The 8,867-nt window shown below is 51.9% G+C and overlaps 1 protein-coding gene across 1 annotated transcript; it reads left to right on the forward strand.

Annotated features, from left to right (window-relative positions):
- Positions 1-1,394: 1,394 nt before the first annotated feature.
- Positions 1,395-8,296, forward strand: CRABP1 (cellular retinoic acid binding protein 1). Its single transcript, XM_007103460.3, has 4 exons — positions 1,395-1,464; positions 2,018-2,196; positions 4,227-4,340; positions 8,010-8,296. Exons 1-4 carry the CDS (start codon positions 1,395-1,397, stop codon positions 8,058-8,060), a joined length of 414 nt encoding a protein of 137 aa, XP_007103522.1. The 3' UTR covers positions 8,061-8,296.
- Positions 8,297-8,867: the final 571 nt, after the last annotated feature.

Consider the following 8,867-nt stretch of genomic DNA (forward strand, 5'->3'; position numbering starts at 1 on the left):
GTGGAAGAGAGGACAAGTTGATAAATGCTCCATCCCTGCCCTCCAGGAGTTTAGTTTATAGCAGGATTAAAACTGAAAAAAAGAGCAGGACCAAACACGGATTCTGTGGGTTCAGAGAAAAATAATCATATTTGATTAGGAAACGAAATTTCAAAAGAGACAGCATAAAGATGGACTTCGATGAGTGGGCAAGATTTTATTAACCTGAGGAGGAAAAGGGCATTCCAGGGAGAGGGCACAGCAGGGGCAAAGGCTTGGAGGTGGGAAGATGCATGGCAGGTTCTAGAATCCTGAGTTATGTAGTTTGCCAAGGCATACTGATGGCCAAATAGTGGAAAGAGACTGGAAGGGAATTTTAGGGTCTGCTGTGGACAGCTCTAAGAGCTGCGGTGAAGTGTCTGTACTCCTGTACTTCAGTAGAGGAGACACTGAGGGGGCTTTAGCTATGGTGCATATTTGGGATCAAAGGGAGAAGAGAGAAGACTTCCTCCACTTGGCCCTCCCAGCCTGCCTGCGAGTACAAAGCCTCACTTTTCTGCAAAACAGGCCGCTCCTACCCAGGGTTCTGGAGCTTATTCAGTCCACCCCTCTCGAACCGCAGTATGTCTGAGCTACCCACAAGGGTGCAGCAGCCTGGGCTCCCTCCCGCCCTACCAACGTGGAGGACCCACAATCTCGCGCAGCAGCGCCCAGACGGTGCTGGAGTGGTTTGAGGTTTTTCCGCCACTTGCTCCCATGGTCCTGTTTGTGGTGGTGGTGGTGGTGGTGGTGTTATGGAGGTTGGGGGGTTGGGGGGGTGGGAGGGGTGCAGAATAGGATCCTGGACTGGGAGTGGAGGCGACTGGGAGTGGGCAAAGGCTCTCATCCCCTGGTTTACCCACTACCCACTTATTTTAACTTTATATTATGTATATTCTCAAACAAATGCAAAAGTAGAGAGAATGGTATAATGATTTTCCCAAGTCCCCACCGCCTAGCTTCAACAATTTCCGCCTCTTGGCCAATCTTGTTTCAGCTAACCCTCTCCCACCACCCACTTTAAAGAAGGATGTGAGTAGCCTGGGGGTGGCAGAGGCGCCCCCCCACCCAGAGTTGTAGGAGAGCTGGTGCCAAGCCTGCACCACTGGAGACTGGAACGCCAAGGGGCAGAGTGGGGGCACGGTAGGGCTGGGAGCTGGGCTCACGCTGGGTAGGGGCCGCGGGGGGCGGGGGCGGGGCTGGCGGGGCGGTGCTTGGATCAGCGCGGGGGTTGGGGGCGCTCTCCCGGAGACTCAAGGCGCGTGGGGCTGGGCGCAGAGCCGCAGTCTCCGCCTTGCAGCTTAGAGTGTGCCCGCTGCGCCGCAGCTGTCCGTGCCTGCCGCCACCTTCCCGCCGCCGCCGCCACCACTGCCAAGATGCCCAATTTCGCCGGCACCTGGAAGATGCGCAGCAGCGAGAATTTCGACGAGCTGCTCAAGGCGCTGGGTAAGCTGGCGCGGACGGCGTGCCCCCGACGGGGAGTAGCAGCCGGCGGTGCCCCCGACCCGCAGAGGGTGGGCTTTAGGGACCAACACCAGGCAAGAGGGAGTCCCCGGTGCGATAGACTGGGGCGAATTCCAAGGCCCACCCCATCTAGAAGTGGCGAGTAGAGCCCGGGATCCGCGCAACCAGAGAGCGTTTGCTGGATGCTTGGCGCTTTCCCCGACGGTTCGGCCTTTATCTCGTGCTAGATAATCGCGAGGAGAGGTTATTACTGAAGTCCTAGGTGGGTCAGGGACTTTAAAATTGGGGACTCAGTCTGAGACCAGGTCCTACAACGAAATACACTGTGCCACTCAGGGAAGCCCGCTTACCCTCTCTGAGCCTCAGTTGCTCACCTCGGGGAAAAAAAAATCAGGGCGAGGGCAGGGGGAGGAACGAATCAGTTTTAAGGTCCCCATCTATATATAGTCAGAGGGTTTGAGAAGTGCCGGGCCAGTCCTGGGACGACTGGCGGGTGGCGAGGCCCCGTGAGTCGCACCCATTCTTCCCGGCGCAGGTGTGAACGCCATGCTGAGGAAAGTGGCCGTGGCGGCTGCGTCCAAGCCGCACGTGGAGATCCGCCAGGACGGGGATCAGTTCTACATCAAGACATCCACCACGGTGCGCACGACTGAGATCAACTTCAAGGTCGGAGAAGGCTTTGAGGAGGAGACAGTGGACGGACGCAAGTGCAGGGTGAGGCCCCAGAGTCTGGGCAGCGTTCCCGCGTCCCCGCTCCCTAACCGTGAACCGCTGCAGCCAGACGAACCCCCGGCTCCTTTGGCAGCCTGTGGCGCCCTTTCCTTGCGGCGCGTGTGCACCGGCTGTTTGCAGAGAGGATCTGTGCACCGCATTGCCCTGGGCTCAAGAGAAAGGCCTACCCCAACCCCTCCCCAACCTCATCCCTAAGTCGCCTCCCGAGGTGCTAACAGCCGCGCCTAAAGCGCGGGCTCTGGGTTGCACAGCGTTCCTTGCGGGGCTTCCGCAGCGTTTTGCTGCGATCCTGAGCGCGAGCGCAGCAGGCGGGGGGAGGAGGAGGTTTCAGGGCCACCAGGTTCCCTGGCCGCGAGGCTGCCACGTTTCCTGCCGCAGGTGGAGCGGCAGCTCTCGCGTCCCGCCCTCCCGGGTCCCTGGGCGCCCTGAGAATGCTCTGGATCCAGTTTCAGCAGTCTCGATGGCCCCGGGACCTCTCCCGCCCGCCCTCAGTTTGGTTTCTTAAAGGAAACGACGGAATCTTTCCAAAAGCAAGGCAGATTCTGCCTGGAAAATGGACTAAGTGCTCTCTCTTAGTACTCAAGGGCAAGAATTCTGTATTTCTTTGTATATCGGTCCCAGGGTGGATGAACGGGTGGACTGAAGCAAGGGGTTGTATATTCCTTTTTTAGATGGGCAAAAATTGCATTTGGTTGGTCTCTGGAATGGAATGGAGGGTTGGCTCCTCATGGATTTTGAGGACAGATGGAAAAATAATTCGCTGCTGCTACCACTTAGCTAAAAAGTGACAAAATGTCTCCCTCCTCTCCCCAAGGTTTAAAAAAAGAACGAATAACATTCCAGAGAGTGAGGAATTGTTTTCCACCTTTCCTGAGTGATGCCTGTCTGATCTAGAGCGGGACTCTCTGGGCATGCGGTTTGGGAGGACACAGAGTCACACACAGACCCCCAGGAGCACGCTGTCCCACAAAGCAATATTTGGCCCCCAGAGTTAGCACAGCCTGAAAATAATGTCCGGGCTTGGAGCTGGCAGGATTGGAGCCCCAGCCACTGCACCGTTTATAAAAACAAAAGAACAGGACAGCTTAGAGGGAAGGTCTGGGAGTCTTAAGGTAGAAGCCCTGGAGATAGGCAGGACTCAATTTGGGGACATCCAATGGGAACTACTGCCAGAGACAGTAATTCTGGTTAAAAAAGAAAAATCAAAGGCTCACACGACAGCCTGGAGAGTGGGGCTTTATCCCTGCCCTGCCTGGTGAATGTGTCCCATGTGTTAGTTAAAAAGCAAGTATGTGCACATTCAGTACAGCCTCGGAACCCAGCTGTACAGCATTTTGCTTTGTGCAGACGCTGGGGAAAGCTGCAGGGAATCCCTCCTTTTGCCTCCCACCTACAACAGAATGAAGACCCTCCAGACTTAAAAAATTTTTTTTCTAGAGACATGTAACCTGGGAAGTACCTGTGTTTTTATCCTCAGAGCCAGAGACACTCAGGTTTATCAGAGCAGGCTGTGTGCTGCATCTGATGAGTGCAAACCGAAAGGAAGGCATTATCCCCAAATCCATGCAAGGAACAGAGCTCCTGATCTGCTGACTACAGATGTGGTTACGAATATGGTGTCTTTACCATTCTAAAATTTTGTACTTCTGATATGAGAAGCTTCTTGCCTTGAATAGCCAAATTGCTTGAAGGGGTTGTCCATTTTGACATAGATGAATCATTGCGTGCCCTCAGTTTTATTCCTGGAGATGTAAAATGTGCCTGAGGCTCTGCTGCTTCGGTGAGTGTGTGTGTGTACTTGTGTAACACAAGGTATATTTATACCCCATAAAATCTGCGGTCAGCCCTCTGAATTTGGGCTTGATACAGCACAGCACAGGAGGTTCTGTGCCCTGCTGACAGGGACCATGTGTTGCTTCTCTGCACAGCAATTATTCTCCCATGCTCATTGTTGTCTCTGCTCCTGCTGCCAAGAGTGTAATTAATGTCACTAATGGTTTTCCTGCCCGCAGAGTTTAGCCACTTGGGAGAATGAGAACAAAATCCACTGCACACAAACTCTCCTGGAGGGGGACGGCCCCAAAACCTACTGGACCCGCGAGCTGGCCAACGACGAGCTCATCCTGGTGAGTGAGGCCCCTTGACCCTGAAACCAGCCCGCAGTTCTCCAGATGTTGCCTGTGGCGGGCCTCACGATCATCATCTTCACTCATCCATTCAGGGAGAGACACTCTTTGCCCTGGGTTAAAATGTGAGCAGAAAGCTTGAGATGACAGTTTAGGTCAGAGGAAATCATTGTTAGATGGTTGGCAGGAGAGAGGAGTGGCTCCGAGGGCAGAGCAGGGGCTGGAGACAGGCTGCCTTGCCGGCCTCTATACACACCCGTGCATCCCTGTGGTGACTTACTGACTTGCTTAAGCCGGCCTCCCCCCCAGCCGGGCTCAGAATGCTTGGGCTCTGGGAGGTCCCGGGGTTCACTCTGCAGAAGGGATTCCCCCCACCGCCCCGCCCCTCCTCATTCCCCATTTTGCTGCCTGGGAAGGATTTCAGAAATTTTAGTATGCCTGCACTGAGAGCCTTAAAGAACATTTTTACCCCCGGACTTATACACTCCAATGGCCTTCGGGAGCCAGACAAGAACAGTGATGCTAATTTGGGGCAGTCACAGTGTTAACACAATGTGGAGGGTGGGGCCTTTAGAACTGAAGAGGGTGGGCTCTACCTTAAAGGTAATCAGATTGAAACATTTGAAACATCCCTGGCCACACAAAATATACCTGGTGAGGCCAAGTTAGAAACCCCTGTAGTTTAATCTCACACCTCCTCCCCCTTTATTTAGGTACAGGGGCAAAGAAGACAGAGGAAAGGACACCTCCCTGCCGCTCTCCCTTTGCGTTTCAGAACAGACCAAGCTTTCCTTGTAATACCCTTCCCCGTCCCCCCAACGGCCCCACTAGAAAAGGGGACCGCTGTTGTGGGTAACCAGGAAATGATATCCTTTGTTCTCCATCAGGCCTGTTGTTAACACCTCCACTCAAAGACTGCCTGCCTGCCCCACCCTAGCAAGTGTCACCCTGAAATGTCGGGAAAGGAGGTGGCAAGGAATGCTAGGACAGGACTCGCTGTGTGACCTGGGCATGGCCCTTCCCTCCCTGAGCTGTAAAATGAGGGGTTGGGCTAAAGTTTGATCCCTGAGGTCTCTCTCAGCCCTGAAATTACATGTTTATTCTGCAAGAAGACCCTAAATTGAGCTGTCTCTATTATTTTAACGGAGGCTGCTTGATCTTACTCTCTCTCTCCTCTTGTCCTTCCCTGAGATGATTTCACATACTTTCTTTCATGAGAAAGGACTGGCTTCATTTGCAATCTGGTTAATGTCGTTTCAAGGGCAGGAATAGTTGATGGGGCTGGGGGAGCAATTTGAGGCTGAGACATGGAAATTTAGGAGGAAAAGGCACATATGGTTCATTGGTCCAGGGATAGAAAATAGGGAGATGATTTTAGAGTTCCTGAGTGTAGCTAAGGGTTAAGTAGGCTGCGTGTGATCTGTGAGAAAATGTGATTTTATTAATCTCAGTAGTATCTGAGCAGCCAGCGCATGGGCCCAATTCTGCTAGGAGAACTCCACCACTTCCAAATCGCCCACTACAGCTCCACCCCTGCATCCTTCCCTGGCTCAGCAGACGTACGTACAAGCCTCAAAGGGAGCATTAATTCTTGGCATTTGGGATCTAAAATGTGGGCTTTTGTTCCAAGGGTTATTATCATTAATAAATCCAAATGTAGGGAGATGCTGTCTCGGTATAACAAGAGGAAATTTATTCTAGTTAACTTAAATAAGCTCTCCCAGCACCCCCAGGCTGTAAATTGCCTTCTTTTGAAAATTGAATGTAGTCCCTTAAACCACTCGGGCACATTATACAGAGAGTTTCCTTCAGGAACCTCTGAGCACAGTTTGCAGGCTGAGAAGGACATTTCAAAATGTGATTGGAAATGTAGCGATTTCTTCTTGTTTCGTGAAGCCATTTGTTGGCCTGGGGGAGGTGTCGGTCATTCCAGCACAGATATAGAGTCCAATCCCCAAACTCTGGCCTTCCACGTGCCATTCCATGGCCATAGAGCTGGAAGAGTTTCGGAAAACTGACAAGGTTCTGAGTCGTCTGGACATCTGAGAGGTGAATTTCCATGGGAACCCCCGCTTCACCCTGCCCCAGCACCCAGCATCATCTGCATTCCTCACTAATGAGGCAAGGGAATAGGACAGAGAAGGTGTCCAGAACAGGTACAGCTGTGCCGGTGTGATCAGAAGTTCCCTACTTAGAAAAAAGGCTGGCGATGAGCATTTGCTTCCTTCATAATCACTAATGACTAGTATTTCCCTGAAACACACATGTTTGAATAACGTACCAACTCATGTTCTCTGAGAGCATCTCATGGTCAACTGAGGGACCCAGGGGAAGATCCAAGTATATTCAAGCTCTTAATTCAGGGCTTTTAACCTCAGGCCCCTTTGACAATCTGAAAGATAGGGACCCTCCCACAGAAAAATGTACATCTGCAAACAAACATATCTACGTCAGTCTACAGAGTTGGGAAATTCTGTTTGTTTGTTTGTTTAAAAATTTTGTGTTTTTTTAACATACATATTGCTTTCTCTGTTCCAATTGCCTGTGAGAGACCTAGGAGAGCAGGCCTATGAGTAATTGCTAGTCTTTGGAAGAGTTGAGACAGCTTACTTACAGTGATATCATTTCAGAGGCCAGAAGGAAACCATGCTCCTCCATTCGTGGAATGATTTGTGTCCTCCCCAGCAAACAAACAAACAGTCACAGAATAGTAGCTGGAAAGAACTGTGGGATCTTGTTCAATTGCACCCCTCCCCTCAACTCCCTCCCTGCTCCATCCCCAAACTGTCCAAGAGACCAGAGCAGTGCCCCAGCTCACCCAGCTGTGAGTTGCAGAGCTGGGTCTGGATGCCGATGACACTGTGCTTTTGCAGTTGAGACCATGTTTCTAGCTTGCAGGTAACCTGAGTATTACTTACACAACATCTCAGGCATCTCCCAGGCTGGACAGTTGCTACCTGGAAGGTACTTCTACACCCTCTCTGAAGCTATCCCACCTGGCTGGTCAGTGCTGAACCCCAGGGCTCCAGCTGCCCAAGCCCCTTGCTCTCTCTCTTTTTTTTTTTTTTTTTTTTTTTTTTGCGGTACGCGGGCCTCTCACTGTTGTGGCCTCTCCCGTCGCGGAGCACAGGCTCCGGACGCGCAGGCTCAGAGGCCATGGCTCACGGGCCCTGCCGCTCCACGGCATGTGGGATCCTCCCGGACCGGGGCACGAACCCGTGTCCCCTGCATCGGCAGGCAGACTCTCAACCACTGCGCCACCAGGGAAGCCCCCCCTTGCTCTCTTGAAGTCACTTGAAAAGAGACAGAACCACTTCAGAAATGTCCAATATGGCATACTCCCCGCCACCCACTTCAGTTTAATTTAAAAAACCAAAGCCAGGAAACTTCCATTTTTTATGTCAGCATTCCCAGGTTCCAGAAGCAGTGGAAAATTGCATACAACATAATTCTATACCCCTGTTGCCTCTCTGCCAATACAGAGTGTAAGGGAGGAAAAAAAAAAAAAAGAAAGAAAGAAAACCCCTTAGGGCTGAGCATGAACCCCCGGCACAGGAAATTGAATGTCTGTTACAGAGTTTTTAACAGGGCAGTAAGTGGCCTTATTAGCGATCTGCTTTAAACATTTTTGCACAGACATCTGCACTGATTGGTTTTCCTTCTCTGCAGACGTTCGGCGCCGATGATGTGGTCTGCACGAGGATTTATGTTCGGGAGTGAAGGCGGCTGGCTTGCTCCTGCTTTGGGGGTGGATTCATGTTCCCCCGAGGAATGTCATAGTTCTGAGCTGCCAGTGGACCTCCTCTTCCCCAGTATCAACATTAGGTGATCCCGTTTTCCCCACGATAATGCTGTAGTGTTTCCCCCCAAGGCTTCGTGCCTCTGTGTCCCTGGTGCTCCATAGTTTGGCATCTCTATGGTTTCATCAGCCATTAAACTGGTTGTACACACCTCAAGGCTTTCTCCTTCTTTGGACTGACTCTTCGGTTTCCACACAAGGTCATGGTGTACCTGTTGATCCCAGCACTGCATTGGTCTGCGTGGTGATTTCTGCTGCTGCCTGCTGCCCAGGTGCAGTGCTTGGAGCATACGGCAGGGATTGTGAGCTGGGCTTCCTCTGACAGGATTCACACTGCAGATCCAGGTGTGCCTGGACCTCACAGTGTTGTTTTTTAATTGAATTAGCTGATATATTGGTGGTTCCCAGCAGGAAAGGGAGGGCATATTCAAAAGGATTAACTGAGGAGAGCTCAGAATGAAGGGACTATTTATACGGACGGGATGAAGAGAACCAACAAAGGATGGTGAGACACTCAGAGACAAGCAGCAGGGAACCGATACTCCCCTAGACAGAGGGACAGAGGGGTCACCAGACCACAAGAGCTGTAGCCTGGGAGAGAGACCACCACCGTGTAGGAGCTGTGGCAGTACACAGAGGAATGTGATCACTGCCAAAACAATGGCCCCAGTATGTGGGTAGATGGAGGTTCAGAGGGTGGGGGGAGAGTCTCTTTGGCTTGCAACAAG

The sequence above is a fragment of the Physeter macrocephalus genome, unplaced genomic scaffold (genome assembly GCF_002837175.3).
Source record: "Physeter macrocephalus isolate SW-GA unplaced genomic scaffold, ASM283717v5 random_555, whole genome shotgun sequence".
NCBI lineage: Eukaryota > Metazoa > Chordata > Mammalia > Artiodactyla > Physeteridae > Physeter > Physeter macrocephalus.

Bases quoted from the DNA above. Each gene is read 5' to 3' on its own strand.
- CRABP1 (XM_007103460.3), top strand. From the start codon at position 1,395: ATGCCCAATTTCGCCGGCACCTGGAAGATGCGCAGCAGCGAGAATTTC. The intron at 2,197-4,226 runs GTGAGGCCCCAG...TCCTGCCCGCAG, and splicing joins TGGACGGACGCAAGTGCAGG to AGTTTAGCCACTTGGGAGAA. The intron at 4,341-8,009 runs GTGAGTGAGGCC...CCTTCTCTGCAG, and splicing joins CCAACGACGAGCTCATCCTG to ACGTTCGGCGCCGATGATGT.